Here is a 16482-nt window from a genome sequence, read left to right as displayed (position 1 = left end):
CAAAAGTCTTCTGTAGGTCTACCTTCAGCGTACATCGAGGGGAGATGTGCTTCCTTGTGTATCTGCGAAGTAGCTCTTGTGCAAGGTGGATATTATCTGTGATAGTACGACCTCTGACAAACGCTGTCTGAGCAGGATGCAGGAGATGGTCTAATACATCAACTAATCTACCATCAATGAGCTTCGAAATCACCTTGTAGAATACGGTGCAGCATGAGATAGGTTTATACTCGGCGACTGTGGTAGCATGTGCTGTCTTGGGAACCAGCACTATGAGGGTATGGTTCCAAGAGCAAAGTAGTCCGCCATTCGTGAAAAATCCACATATGGCTGTAATGAAATCCTCACTGATGATGTCCCATGTGTGCTTAAAAAACTTGGAACCATACCCATCAGGTCCTGGGGCCTTAAGGTCACCAATATCAAATAAGGCCCGCCTGATCTCCTCCACAGATGGTGGCCTAATGAGCCCTGCCTGCTGCTCACTAGTAAGGACACTGCCAAAACTCATACACTCCGACTAAAACTCTGAGCGAGTCACCGAAACCCCTAGTTGAGTCTGAAAGTGGCTCACAAACTCTCGGCCTATGCCCTCCTGATCGGTCACCATGCTGCCATCCTGTCGTGCTACTGCTATAATCTCTCTTATTTTGTTATTTATCTTTACCAAAGAATGAAAGAAAGTTGTGTTTCAATCAACTCCCCAGAAATATTTGTGTTTAGCACGCTGCTGGTAGAAAAGATACTCTGCATGCTTCAGCTGCTCTGCTACCTTCCGTACCTCTGCATACTCCTCATCCGGCTAGCTCTCATCTAAGACTCACAGTTGGACCTCAATGTGCTGAAGATCCTGATGATTTAACTTCCGTAGTAGATGCTTCAGCTGACGTAATTTCTCTCAGAGTCTACACTGGGCAGTTCCTGTCTCAATGCCTATCTCCGTGTGCTCCCAAAAATCTTACACAGTTTGTGTAAAACTCGGATGGGTAGTCCACATATTGAAGAATCTGAATGGCTTGGGTTTCCTCCTACCAGCATCCAATATAGAGACCGTACAAATGACATGATCAGAAAATACTCCTGAGGGGTGAAATTCTACATAGTTGCTCCGATCCTGCTCTAACCATAAGGCATTGACCATAGCCCGATCCATCTTGTAGAATACTCGCCCGTTCGTCCATGTAAACTGACAGCCTATAGAGCGTAAGTCCTCCACACCTGACATGGCAGATTATATCATCATCATCTTTGTTTCTATGAGCTAAAGTGTTTTCTGTTTTATGTCAGGTGAGCTCTCAGCCTCATTAAGTATGCTTGATAGATAATGCACGAGATTTACGGAATTTTGGAAAAACATGTGTGTTTAGATTGAGGGGGCGGTTGTGTCGTTATCCTCTATTCGCCCCTCATTCCTATATCCCTATATCTCTTATATTTAAAAATTATAGAGGGAGATGCGATGCCCCACCCCCTTAGTTATAATATTTGAATATATATATTTCAAAGCGAGTATTCATATTCAACTCAAAGTATTAAAAAGGCATGCTTGACTAATAGAGTTCTAAGAATTTAAAAAATATATTTAAAAAATTCTTCTCAAATTAGGGTTTTAGAGACTATAATATCTAATAACTTAAAATTTAGGTTGAATTACATAATAATTTTTTATTAAACCATTTATGCTTGTTATTCTATTTTGTTGGAAGTTGTCATGGATTTATAGTTAAGATATTTATATAATAATTCTACCATAAGAGAGGTGTGGTTTGTGGAGGGACACTAAACATCTCATAGCTTCTCCCCTAAAAAAAATAAGAATTAATCATGCAAATTAATCCACACTTATATATATAACCATCAATTTAGATTGGCCCGTCGGATTGCTCCGGATTGGTCCACCCTGCCAAGTAATTTAGGTGGTTTAGGTTAAAATTTTATCAACCTATTTTAAAATGGATTCAGATGGGTTGACCATCTAAACTCGTGACCCATGTGGATTGGTCCGCGGTGGACTTAGTTGGTCTGCGAGTTGAGAAAGTTTATTTATTTATTTCAAAATTTAAAATTAAAGTAAAAAACTCAATAAATTAGTGAGCTTGATCCGTCTAAATTATAACTCAAGTTTAAAAATTACAACTTAATCAATTTAAACTATAATCTAAACTTAAAAATTTTAATATTTTTTTATTTTTTGAGAGGCTCGTGGGCCCGTCTAACCTGCAATCCGCTTTGGATTAGAAATTTTTCAACCCGTCAAGTTAGTGGGTCGGTCTACCTCGCCCCATCATATTATGAATTTTTAATGAATTAATCTACTCTCTATCATAGATTGATCCATTTGACTGCTGTTTTTCTCTATATTTTGCATAATTTTGATTAAATCTTAATTCATTTTCAATCTTATTATACATTACATAATTCATTTTTTGTATATTTTTTTTTACTCGAAAAAATGATGCAAGCGGCAAAGACCGACGCATCCGATGTTAATTCCTAACCCAACAAGAGCATTTGCTCAGCATGATTGATTCTTAAAAAGTTTAATTGTGAGTGTCGAGCTATTTTGAACTTCTTGAATTTATCTTAGTAGTTGATAAAAAAACTTTTATGGGATCGGATCGGTTACCTCTAGACGATTTGTGTTTTTGGAATTTATCTTAATGATCGATAGAAAACTTTTATGAGAATAGACTAATCACATACAAGATTAATCGATTTAGGATTGAAGGTTCAAGTTGGATACTAAGATTATTAAAAAAAATTGAAACCCTTTCATTTTAGATTTTAAATAATAATCTTACATTTGGGTAGTTAATTGTAAATTATAGTTTATTATTAAAATATTTTTATTGGCTAATATTGAAATATTCTCTCCTTTCCATTTCCCGAATAATTAGTTTTTAATCCGCAATTTATTTGACTAATTACATGTTCCGCCTAATTAATACTTTATTAAACCCCACAAACAGCTCGCCCTTCACAACCACCGTCGGCGCCTTCTTCATGGAGACGTTCGCCGGCGGAAGCGACGACACTCGTCTCCTCCAAATCGAGGCCCTCGACTTCTTCGACGGCGTCAAGCAGCAGGCATACCTCTTCGACGGCTACGGTCACTACTCCACCCAGGGTTGGGACCTCTCCGCCGCGGAGTCCACCGTCGGAAATGGATTCCGCTGGTACCACGTCGAGCTTCCCCGCGGCAACGGTGCCGCCCACCACCAGCGCCTCACGCCGTCGGCCCAATACTATTTTGTTAATTCTATTAGCTACCTCGTCATTTTTTTTTTAATTCTGTTAAGGCTTCCCTATCTTATAGGAGGTTCTTTCAAAGCTTTAATACTATAAATAGAGGCAAGGGCAACGGATAGAAGGCATCGAGGATCACTCTAGGTGATTGACAAGATCAAGAGGATCTCCCGATCTTGTGATATAGGATCGAAGAGGAGGCTACATTGAAGGCAAGTAGCTATGATGCCAATGTCCAGTATCTTTGAGTAGTTTTTTATTTAGGATTAGGAAGTAATTTAGTATTTTATTTGATGAAATAAAAGCATTAGCCCTCGTTTTATTTATGACGTGTATTAATTGTGACCGATTTTAGTGTGTTTCTCTCTATTCGCCGTTTGTTGTTGGAGTCAACTAATAAGTATCCTTGTTGAGATAGATCAAGGGGAGAACTTTAGCCATAATCATTGCATATGAATATATGATTTGATTAATAGAGATTAGGCGGTCGTTTTCTTTCTTGTTTGATCACTCTCGTTTTTCTTTTCATAAATATTTTTCCTTGATTATCTAGATAATTTTTTTTGTGAATATTTTGATATTCAACAACATAATTATAGAGGATAATAATTGTTTATTAATTTGATGACATCGTGTACTTGCGATACGATTGGATGACATCACTAGGAAAGATGATTGATGAACATGGATTCACTAGATAATTAGTTGATAAAATGAAATATAAATCCCAATAAGAAGATGTCCTTGGAATTCTCAAAGTAATTCTTAATCAATAAACAATTTAACTAATTCATTTATATGTAGTCTCTCAAAAATAACAGAAAAACAAGTATATAAATTTTAAAAAGGAAGTTCACTGTAAGTAGGAAATGGTTGTGTCTGTTTAATCCCTTGGCAATCCAATTTGGAGTAGAGAGTGAAGAAATGCTACATGGTCAATCTCTTGCTTTCTCCAAACTTGCAGGAGCTATATGGATGCTAATGACTGGCATCTTGTAAGTCTTGACCGAGATTAGAGAGGCTTAATCCTCACTGAATGAGAGTGTAGACCAAGGAGAGCAGTTCTTAGTAGTTTATGACTAAATATATCGGGATCTCAGTCATCCATAGGCTACCATCCCCCACTTTTCCTGGCTGTTGCGAGCTTCAACACAAGCTTTGTATTTCCCCTCTTGATCTAATTTAGGTAGAGATATGAATGCCAAGTTTCAACTCCATCTTGCTAAATTTCACTTAAACTCGAAAACATTTTGTTAAATTTATGAAAAAGTGAATCATTTATCAACTCAAAGCGGCAACTTTGGCTGTGGCGGCGATAGTTCTCGGTCAGAAAAGGGAAGGGAATGCTAACGATGACCCACACTCCTCCATTTGGGGATCGAAGTAAAGAACCTAAAAATCACATACAGATCGTGGTTTGCAAGGAGTGGATGCTAAATTGGGAGTTCCCAAGCTCCATTAGGGAGGGAAGAGGGACAGAGGAGATCACGTTTTCGCCTGAGCTATTTTGAAATTTTAAAACTCTAAAGGATATTTTTTTAACATGAACTTTAAGGTGGAATAAATTATTTTACATAATGTTTTATTTTGGTTGCTTGTTATATATTTAATTAGTATTTTTGGATGATATTTGAATATGATTACAAAAATACAATGCTATATAAAAGATTTAAATGTATATCGTTCGAACTGAATTAAATTTAATTTAATAATATTTACAAACGATTTATCAATTTAGAAGGGGAGGTTCCGGCAGATAATCGAATAACCAATAAGTTAGATTACAGTATCCAGTGATGAGCTATGCGTGGGTTCAGCGTTCAGCCTTAATTTCCTACCAATTGATCGTCTTATAAAATTACAACTAGATTGAATAAATACAAAAAAAAAGAGACCAAGACATGTTTTTCAAAAATAATTAGTGATGCATCTCAAGAAACAAAACATGAATCAAAGTATAAACATGTTTTACCTGACAAAACACAATTTTGTGATAGAGGCATCAGTAATTTCACATAGGACGTAATATGATTATATGAACTAGCAGGGTTTAAATGGAGTATTATATGCCGAGATAAGCTTCATTTATATATACATATATATATAACCTAATTAAGTGATCAGAGAAAAGAATGCACAGGCATTCCTGTGCAAACAATAAATTCGTCCAAAAACTCTTGAATCCTTGCATTTATGTAGCTGATTGATCTATGGGCATACCATAATCTACACTCGACCATGTTAATTTAGATTTGTTTTCTCTGTGTGCTTCTCATCTGCAATGTCGCTCGGCAGGTCAAGACCATGCGGTATCTTGCCTGGATAATTGTAACTAGATGTTTCGGAACCAAGCAAGCTACGAAACAAATAAGGCAGTATCAGCGGTGTACGATCGAAATCGATTGGCTAAAGAAAAACTCTTACCTTCTATCCACTAAAACCATGGAGCGCAGTTCACAGTTAGCAAAGCTGTAGAACAGGAAACGAAATAGATCAGTATCTTGGTCACGACCAGCTAAACGGTGAGATGTATGGAACTCAGAACAGAATAATCATATTTTTGATACTGAGAGTAGATCAGATCTTGTTTCCTTTCTATGTTTAGCCACTTAGCATTAAATGAAAAGACGATCAAAGTCTACTGACATCAACGCATCATTTATTGGTTGCGTAAACTTATTCAGGTGATTGGCAATATAGTTTGCCAAAATGAATTTCCACTAAGCATCCCTAGCCTTGCATATAAACAGGCTTGAGATGACATTTTAAGTTCAGTGCCATGTTACAATTAGAAAGCTCGTAAAGAAATCATCCGCCACCAAAAAGAAACTGTTTCTGCATTGTGGAGAATTAGTTTAGGATTGAGGAAACGCTAAATATAACAGATTGAAAAATATTCTGCTTTCCATCATGATCACAGGGCTTGCAAGTTGTCAGAATTGAATAAAGAAACTACAATCGTAGAAAACAAAATGCTTTAGTATTAAGAAATTATAATAAAAAAATAGTATCAAGTTCACCAATAAGAATGATGTAACAGAGTGAACAATATTCTGTTTTGCATCATGATCCAGTGTTTTCAACAGATATTAGATCACATCCAAAAGCCAAAAACTATTGACATGAAGATACAAGACATGGTCACCTAGGCTATATTTGTTTGTTGGAAAATAGCTTACCTATGAAAAATATTTTCTAAAAAAAATTTGGAAAAATAAATTATTTTATACTATCTGAAAATGATACTAAAATCCACTAGAAAATTATTTTTTCATGATTGATGCATAAAAGAGAAAATATAAGGCAGGCAAAGCACCTTGCCAGACCTACTTGGCATGAGTTCCCTTCCCTCCTACCTAGTCCAACTGGCTAGTTCACATTAACGAACCCACCCAAATCAACCAGACCAATTGTCCTGCCCAACTTGCTTGCGTCCAAACCAAACAACCAACTAGATTTAAATGGCCCACCTAACGCAATTGGCATGTCTAGCCCATCGAGCTAGACTAGGTTGCACATCCTGCTCGGATAGTCCAGTGCAACAAGCCTACTAGACAATCTGTACACCCGGACATGGGCAGATGGTAGAGGTCAACAAGGCAAGTTTTATTGATAGAGTGAATAACTTACATATGAATGGAGAAATGACAAGTTATTTTTCTCAAAAAAATTTCTATGTTTTCCATTGAACAAAAGAAAATTTTCTAATGACTAATATTCATTGCATAAAATCCTTTAAAAAAACAGAAAACATTTTCTTGTTTGTGGAAATTATTTTTTGAAAAAAGAATTTCAGGAAAAATATATTATCATTTTTTGCTATTTGCACCTATTATTAAAATTTGTTGGGAAACATTTTTCGGTGTTTGGTGCACACGTAGGAAAACCGCCAATGTCGGTCTCAAGCTCGGATGAAAAAGATTGAAGATTGTGTTGCGTTGTCAACCAACATCAAACTCAAGTAAATGTTCAATAAATGCATCCATCTAGCTATTGTGGTAAATACTAGATTGTTCTTCGGAAGAAATATGTTGTAGGATCCGACTGTAACGTCTCGACAAGCACTACTATATCTCTATGAGAATTTGAGTGTAGTGCTAAATATGCAAAAGTTCTCACACCATAAGTTGAATAAAAATAAATATTATAGGAAAATTGATTGTCTTAGATTTGAAACATAGGAACATAAGAACGCTCAATAGTAAAGCAATGGAGGTAGTAGATACGATAATTAAGAGAAGAATTAATATTTTATATTTACAAGAGACAAAATGATAAGAGAAAAGGCAAAAGATAATAGAGAACTTAGGTTTAAGTTGTAGTATACAAAAAAGAGTAAAACAATAAATAGAGTAGGTATTGTTGTAGATAGTTCGCTAAAGGATGAAATAGTAAGAGTAATTAGAAAGGATAGATATCTCTCAAGATAATAATGACAAAAGAAACCATTAATGTACTTAGCATATAATATAGGCATCTCAAGTAAGATTGGATGAAAAACACTAAATCTAAATTTTATGAAGACTAGATTACAAAAAATTCTGCCAAACGAAATGATTTTAATAGGGAGATTTAAATAGACATTTCGAAAACGAGGAATATGATAGGGTGCATGAAGGTTATGGATTTGAAATAAGAAATAAAGAAGAAAAATTATATTGAATTTTGCGATAGCATATGAACTTATATTAGCTAATACATTTTTCAAAAAAGAGAACATTTGGTTACATTCAAAAGTGGGAATAATAAATCGCAAAACTTTCTTATGGTTAGGAAGAGCAATAGAAAGATTTATAAAGATTGTAAAATCATTCCTAAAGAAAACTTAACTGTCCAAAATAGATTAGTAGTGTTAAATATACACTTCAAATATAGTATTAATAAAAAGAAAATGGGTATGACTCCTAAAATTAAATGATGGAAGTTAAAATATGAGAAATAAAACATTAAAAAAAGGGTAACAATACAAGTATTAAGATAAATACATGGCAACTCGAATACAACTTGGGATAGAATGACATTAAAATTAAAAATGATAGCTAAGAGTATACTCGATCAGTCAAAAGGGTGTGTACCATCAAATAAAGAATCTTGATAGCGAAATGAGAAAATACAAAAGAAAGTGAAGAAAAAATAAACAACCTATAAGTTATTATATACTTATAAAAACGAGAAAATTTTTAAAAAGCATACAGTAGCTGAAAAAGAGGTCAAGAAAGTGGTGAGTGAAATCAACAATAAAATTTTTAAACGCTTATATAGACAACGGGATACAAAAAAAAAGAAAAAGACATTTATAGAATAGCTAAAGCCCAAAAGATGAAAACAAGAGATTTTATCCAAATAAGATGTATTAAAAATGAATGCAATATGATACTAATGGAAAGATGTAGAAATAAAAGAGAAATAAAATAGATATTTTCATTAACTTTTTAAAAAAGCTTTAGGTGACCAACTTAACTTAGGTAATTTAAGTAGATAAGAGAAGTGTAGACATATAAATTTAATGTAGAATTCAAACTCAGAAGTAGAACATGCTTTAAATGGGATGTAAAATGGAAAATCAATTGGACCAAATAATATTCCGATAAAGGTATAGAAGTGTCTAGAGAAGCCAAGTATTAAATGGCTTACGAAGTTAAAACGAAAAAAAATAATAGAAAAAGGTCATGATAGAGTCCTAAGAGAAAGTATGTGGAGCATTCTCGAAAAAAAAGATGTTAGCGTAATGTATATTGAAATAATTAAGGATATGCATAAGAATATAATGACAAGAGTAAAGATTCCAGGTGGATTAACCGAAATATTTCCCATAAAGATCAACTCTAAGTCTCTATATTTTTACACTAATTATAGATGAACTCACTGTACACATCCAAGATGCGGCACCATGATGTATGTTGTTTAGATGATATTATTTTGGTAGATGAAATACGTAAAGAAGTAAATACTAAACTCGAATCTTAACAGAAAAGTGAAACGTTTTAGGCTTAATAGAGTAAAGACAAAATATATAAAATTTAAATTTAGTAATATTAGATGTAATGAAACAATTGTTAATATAAGAGATAATGAATTATCTATGACTGAGAACTTTAAATATTTAGCATCATTTTTACAAAAGAATTGAGGGATTGAAAGATGTCTTACATAGAATACAAACGTTGAAATGGAGAAGAGCGTCAAATATTCTTTGTATCGTAAAGTACCTCTAAAATTTAAAAGAAAATTATACAAAATGGTGGTTATACCTGCTCTGTTATATGAAGTTAAATGTTGAACTATGACTCGAGCACATTAGCAGAAGATGAGAGTCGCAAAGATAAGAATATTAAAATGGATATGCGAACATACGAGGATGAACAAAATCAGAAATGAAAATATTAGATAAAAAATTAAGATTACACCTATTGGGGGACTGACTCTTAGTAAATTTTGTTTTTCTTTCTAGTCACATTACTGTTAGTTTAGTTGTTCGTGGATTTATATTATTTTCAAGTCTCTCTGGATCTAAAGTTCTTTGTGTTTGTATTTGGTACAAATTTTGTCTGATTAGTTCTCTCAAACTATAAACTTGAAGATGCATAACTATTGCACGAGAATAATGATTAGATCACGATGAAAGAGAACAACATATTAGTAATAGAACTTACTGTTTGCTAATTTCCTCCTTCACGATAGGATGACAGCCACCACCAAATGCTTGCAAAGTATGAAACAAGAATCCACTATGGCTAACAATAGCAATTTCATTCTCTTTACGTGTCCACAACCTGTAAAATAAACCAAGATAACATGGAATGAATACATTGTGCTAGAATAAATTTTTGCCCAAACAAGTTCCAGAGATGGCTACCTAAAAAACTTCCACAAGTGAAGCTCAAGTTAATTGGAAACCCCATAGGAGGACGATTAGAAAATTCAAAAGCGACAAAAAGAAAACCCTTTTGTACACAACACCTTCCATCTTCAATGTTACTAACAAAAGTGGCTAAAGAAAACGAATACCTAATTGTTCAGGGACTAAAACCATCTCCATGAGTGATTATATGGTGAATGAAAGCTGATATTTAAGATGCAAGACAAATGGTTATTCTATCACTATTTGAGCAATTTTGTTTTCCTCCTTTTCTTCCCATAACTCCCGAGATAAAATTACTAATAGGGTGCTTACCTCAGAATAAAATAACTAAATCAGGATTAAAAAATAAGTTTACAAATCAAGAATCAAATAAACAAGAATTCTATCTTAAACAAGGTAAACAATTCAATACGGATGGATAAACTAGACCTTGCTATAGAAACGGGAGATAATTGAAATCTTAAGAGAACTTGGCCATTTGCAAAATTGCAACCATATGACCAACAAGGAGGAAAATAGGAATAATCAAAATTAGTTCATGATGAGAAGAGAAAAACATTTAAGGTTGGAATGACAGTTCCATGTAAACAAAGGTAAAAGGCAATTGCCTCTTAGTTATTATTCCATAAGAACAATAACATTGAATTAAGAATTTACCAGTTGATAAACTTCACTCCTCTAGCTGCAACTTCTTCATTAGCTTCTCTGACATCAGCTTTCCACAATACATCTTCATCATTTTCTACCTAAAAAGAGCCATACTCCAATTAAATGCTATGAGAAAAAGAAACTGTAATGCCATTTCTTAAAATTGCACCAGTAAGCGAATGAAAAATTAATAGTAAAACTTGCCAAAGAAAAGTCAATTGCCGGAAAAAGTTGTTGATACTCGCTTACACTTCTTCTCTTATCACATGGGTGAACTCCCTGCAATTGGTGTAATATACCAGATAAGAAAACCACCTAAAATTACTACTGATAGAAGCAATTATTTATAAGACAAGATTGCTTATTCATTATCAATGAATAAAAGCATTTCAGTTAACAATCTACTGCTCAGAAAACAACAAGTTCTTGCCCTTAAAGTGTCAAGATACTGAGCAGTTCATCATATATCATTGGGAAAAAAATTGTAACTAAGCAGTTGATACATGGTATGACATATCTTAATTGATGTTTAGCTGGACTTATAAAAAGCAGTTGATACATGCCAGTATGACATATCTTAATGCATGATCATGTTGATAAATGAGATAATAGAACTACATGTGATCATTACAATGTAACAAACAAATAAAAAACTTTGATAACCAGCAATGCTTGCATGCAGTGTGCAGCCTATTAAAGATTTAATATAACAGAATGGTCTTCAAAAAAAAAAAAAAAAAAAAACAAGGATGAAACATAAAAAATATATTTGCATGAACACTTTGTGTTACAAATGTTATGAACGGTAAGATACAAGAAAAACTGTAGGCAATAAGAATACTGATGCAAATTGATTTTTAAACCTTTAACAAATAGAAGCTGAAAAAAGAGGGATACCAAGTGTTCACGACATCGTTCAACTGCTATGAAAGGTGGACAATTCAAACTGGAAATAGCAGGTCGACCACTGTGCCCTGTGTTTTCAACCATCAAAGGAGGTATGTTCACTCCGTCAGTATAACTCTCACCTCCAAACACTCCAACTGCTGTTTGCATTGTCCTGTATCAGATTGTCATTGTGACTAAATATATATAACAGAGAACAATGATTTGTTTCATGTGATGCATAGATCATCTTCTACTAACTAAATGTACTAAGCAAAAGTGAATAATCCCTAATGCTGCCTTGATTATCTTAAGGAACGGATCAAGAAAAGGATGGAAAGTACAAGAGTCGAGATAATTTCCTCCATTTACTTTAATATAAATTAGAGAAATGACAGATTCGAAATCTGTTTACAGATCAATTTTGGCCAATTTTTTGTCCATCCGTCCTACTTTCCTCACAAGCAAAAATTGCATCTGCAGCAAGCCAACAGTGGGCACACGAGCTCATTGCTACAAGATCACGACCTCTGACTGGCCGCAAGTCGCGTCTGTGAACTGGCCACAAATCGTGATCAGGAACTCACCAGAGACTGATCACGAACTCATGGCTAGGCTGCTGCGAGTTATTCATCTTACTCTTTCCTCCCTTTCCTTCCCATGAGTCTCCCTCTTTCTTTCTTTTTCTTTCCCACAGCTGATCCTTTCCCTCTTCTATCCATCCTCCATGGTAAACAAACCCTAAATTCCAACCATGTTCAACTGATCCTAGCTGGGTCAAAAAGATCTTGTGGACCAAAAAGTATACAATATTATTTCATAAGAAAATGGAAAATATCTCATTCTTATGGAAACCCTGTAATCTTAGTAGATCAAATAAACCATTTAGGTCATAGCCAAAATCAAAACAAATTGTCAAATAAATGAATATTAATCAAAAGAAAGAAAATAATAGTGAGGATATACAATATAACCATAAAAAATTGATCTATGATTTTGAGGAAGGCAGGGGAGTAGGAAAGAAATATTTCTATGTTAGTGCATGTAAGGTTGTGACAGACAACATAAGATACAAAGTTTACTGTTGTCTATAAAAAAAATTTACTAAAGTTTAATAAATGGACTGTAGAATACATTAGAGATCGTCTAAACTAGATAATTATAAGATAAATTTCTCCTGTCTTAATGCCGATATTCATTTAGTATCTTCTTCTAATCTTTCTTGGCTTTATATTTCTATCCCATATGTACATTCCATACACACAGAAAAAGCAGTATTGAAAGAATATCCTATCCCTCACACAAAATATGTGGATATACCCAGATATACATGAGATGCGAACATACAGGTCAACAATCAAGACCAAAAAGCTAAGTCGAAGGCAAATTATGCATGTTTTCCCGTGCTTAGGTCCTTACTACATTCTTGATTTCATTGTGGACCTACAAACAGCATAAGAGATAGGATCGACTAACAACAATTTGAGTGACATAAAAAAAGTACTCAGTGCAAAACATAAGAGTATGATGATGTTCAATATTATCAACATTACCCTAGCATACGCTACTTTTATGACTCAAGATTTTGCCTCCAAGATAACAATAAAGCAACCTTAAACTTGCATTAAGAGGTTGAACTATCATGTCAAAAATGATAGAAACCACCCATGTTAGTACTGATTCATGACATCTGATGATCCTAGACAACAAATCAAGTTAGTCATGCTCACTGAACATCCAATTCGACTGCAGAACTTTCTATGACAGCTTATCAGTTTCCTGAATGCTAGCAGACCAATCAATTGAGTCATCTTAAGCATATTTAGCAGAAAACATACTTTTTAAAATGACAAATCAAATACAACTGACCCCAAATAGTTGGGATAAAGACACTTTGATGATAATTGTTATAATAGGATAAATTACCTAGTCATTATATTACCTAATCTAATTAGTTGGTCATTATGTTGCCAAGTTTAAGTTCCTAATTTTTAGATTAGTTATCCTATAACCTGTAAATATATGAATTATATTCCTGTTTGTTGATAAACTAATATATGAAGTTTTCTAGGAGGAATCAGAGCCTCCCAACACTTCCCACCTTTCACCTATATCTAATCACATCTTTCACATGTACAAAGCCCTTTTTCTCTATCAACTAGAAATCCTCCTCATTCTATTCCTTCTGCATAACCTAGCCTAAACCACCTCTCCCATGGTGACACAATCTCCCCCCTCCCATGGCATCATACCAGGCAAGACAACATGCAATGCTAGAGGCATCAAGGAGGAACGAATTGAGGAGGAAGAGGAGAATGGGAAGAAGTTTGTAGAAAATAGGAAAAAAGGAACGAATCATCTTACCTTATCGTGGAAATCCTAGCCCTCACTCCCTCTCTTCATATTGCGGTCTCGAGTAAATTTCACTTGCCAATCAAGAAGCAAAACAATAAATTTTGCTCATGCCGACTGGCATAGAATAGTATTCAAACCTTGTCTTGACCAAACACATGTCGTAACTCATTTTAGCTTTTTATATACTAAATTGGTTATGATAGATATCTATGCTTCAGTTTGAAATGTAGTGTTAGTTTAGGAACAAATTACCTTGTCATTTACCTAGTAATTATATCACTGTGATGACTTTGATGATAGTGATATTAGTAAAAAAATAAAATATGAATAAGAATATACCTCAATAATGGAGACGTAATGACCAATTCAATTTTCCCTGACAAGCCACACGCTTTTACATGTTTACGAAGATTATCAACCTGCAAGGATAGTATAAGATAACTGAGAAGCAATATCAACTATGATTAAGAAGAGTGTTCGAAAAGAAGCAGATGTAACCATGAAAGAATATCATTGGAGTTTCTGGGAAACAGCAATAAGATATAATATCATTATCAATTATTCCTTAAGCTGATCTTCCTAATGTACTCTCTCACCCATTTGTCACAATCATTATAAATCATTTTCAGTTTTTCTTGAACTTCAAACATTTTTCTTTATTTCACTTTAAGAGAATATTCGTTAAATATTTTTCTTGAACTTCAAACAATTTGATCTTATAAAATTGTTGAGCTCACTGATTGAGAACCTTCTTTGTCATCTACAACAAATATTTTTCAACCTAACACCATATGTGCATCTGTACCATTGTTTACATCAACAATTTAGGATAATTACCTGCAATGGACCTGAATATTGGAAGATCACACAGTTAGTTAGCAATAATAGACCTAAGAATCAAAACTACAAGCCAATATCATTATTTATAAAATCACACCTTTACACATATGAGTGGCAATTTTTTATCATGCACCTCAACCATTGATGAATCCACATGAACTAGGGACAGATTAGGCTTTATGGCACTGTTGAAAACTGAAACTTCTAACACCATAAACCCAATAAGAATGTAATCTATTCCTCATACAAATGGATAACAAGCTTCTTGTTTGAGAATTTGGAACATTTAATACGAATTTGGTCCTATTTATTACAAAAAAAAACATTTGATACCTGATTCCATCCCAATGGAGTAAGATGTGCATCAAAAAGTTCTGGAGACATGTATGCACTGAAGTCCTTCTCACCTTCCACATTATGAATACCTTGTGCATGCCTAACCTAGATATGCATATACCAGCGTAAAGAATCACCATCAAATTGTCCACTCAATTACAAAAATATTATTTAAGAGTAAAAATGCATAAATTTATTTCCTAAGAGCTCAAACTTCCCGGAAAATGGTTAGTGAATCACCTTTGACAAATACATTAACTAAAACTATAAACAAATTAATAAATTGAACCAGTGCACAGTAAGAGCTCGAGCATTTATCATAAATGATTAGTCGATCAAGTTTAACAAATATTTTAACCAAAAACATAACAATAACAAATACATTAACTAAAAATATAGCAATAAATAGATAAAACAAACCAGGTGCACAGTTTTACAACGCTGTATTGGAAACAAGCCTGTTTGAGCAATATCCATATCTGCATATGATTACATGATCCAGCATAACAGTGAGTGAATATAGAAAATAAATAAAAGTAAAAATCAAGCAGTGCCACATCCAACCTAAAAAAAAAACTAATGCATGGCTCAAATTAACTCAAATACGTGGAGTAATTAACAATTATTAAACATAATAAAAGAAAAAGTCTTTAATCCTTTAAGCAACTAAAATTATTGTGAATTAGCAACAGCAAATCAAAATTTACGATCGGGAACTAAGTGGTAATAGTCAAAGCTGAAGTGTATCTTCATTGCTGCATAAGAGACGGCCTCATAGACGGTCATACAACAGGGAAGTCTCATGTAGACAATATATTGATACTAGGTTTATTTCCATTTGCAAAAAGTGACCACATTTTCAATTTTGTGCATGACAATAACAGGCTCCCAACTAAACCCACAGGTCTTAACGTGTTAGTTACGAAGTGCGTGGACAATAAAAGGCCCTTAGCTGCCGTTCCAACAGACTGTAGATGGAGAAATTTTCCTAAACGCAAGTATGATGAAGGCCTTTAAGGCAGTCAATGTCATTCAACCCCGCCTGTCTGGTACCATTAGGCACAAGTCCAGTCACTTCCCACAATCTCCGCTACGGCAACTGTTCTTTATATCATTCATTCATAAACAACTTAAATTAATCTGGGATTTTTTTTTTTTTGAAAAGGGAAGAGAAAGAAAAAGGTAGCAATGATCCTTTCAGGCCTGAAAAGTCGCATGCTTTTTACTCTTAAAATAAGGCTACGAAGAGACAAACTGCGCAGGTCCTAACAAACGGATCGGAATTGTCATCATCCCAATATCCATGGAAA

The 16482-nt window shown here is 34.1% G+C and overlaps 1 protein-coding gene across 1 annotated transcript; it reads right to left on the bottom strand.

Moving 5' to 3' along the window:
• Positions 1 to 5176: 5176 nt before the first annotated feature.
• LOC141834706 (phosphoglycerate mutase-like protein 1) lies at positions 5177 to 15649 on the bottom strand. The gene is made up of 9 exons (XM_074722045.1): positions 15593 to 15649; positions 15170 to 15277; positions 14336 to 14415; positions 11654 to 11816; positions 10961 to 11035; positions 10766 to 10854; positions 9900 to 10019; positions 5671 to 5715; positions 5177 to 5602 (listed from the first exon to the last, which is right to left on the bottom strand). Exons 1-9 carry the CDS (start codon positions 15647 to 15649, stop codon positions 5488 to 5490), a joined length of 852 nt encoding a protein of 283 aa, XP_074578146.1. The 3' UTR covers positions 5177 to 5487.
• Positions 15650 to 16482: the final 833 nt, after the last annotated feature.

This window comes from Curcuma longa, chromosome 9, assembly GCF_044706935.1.
Source record: "Curcuma longa cultivar G26 ecotype Majalengka, Jawa Barat chromosome 9, ITB_CL_G26_1.1, whole genome shotgun sequence".
Lineage (NCBI taxonomy): Eukaryota > Viridiplantae > Streptophyta > Magnoliopsida > Zingiberales > Zingiberaceae > Curcuma > Curcuma longa.
This window is presented reverse-complemented; position numbering and strand designations above follow the sequence as displayed.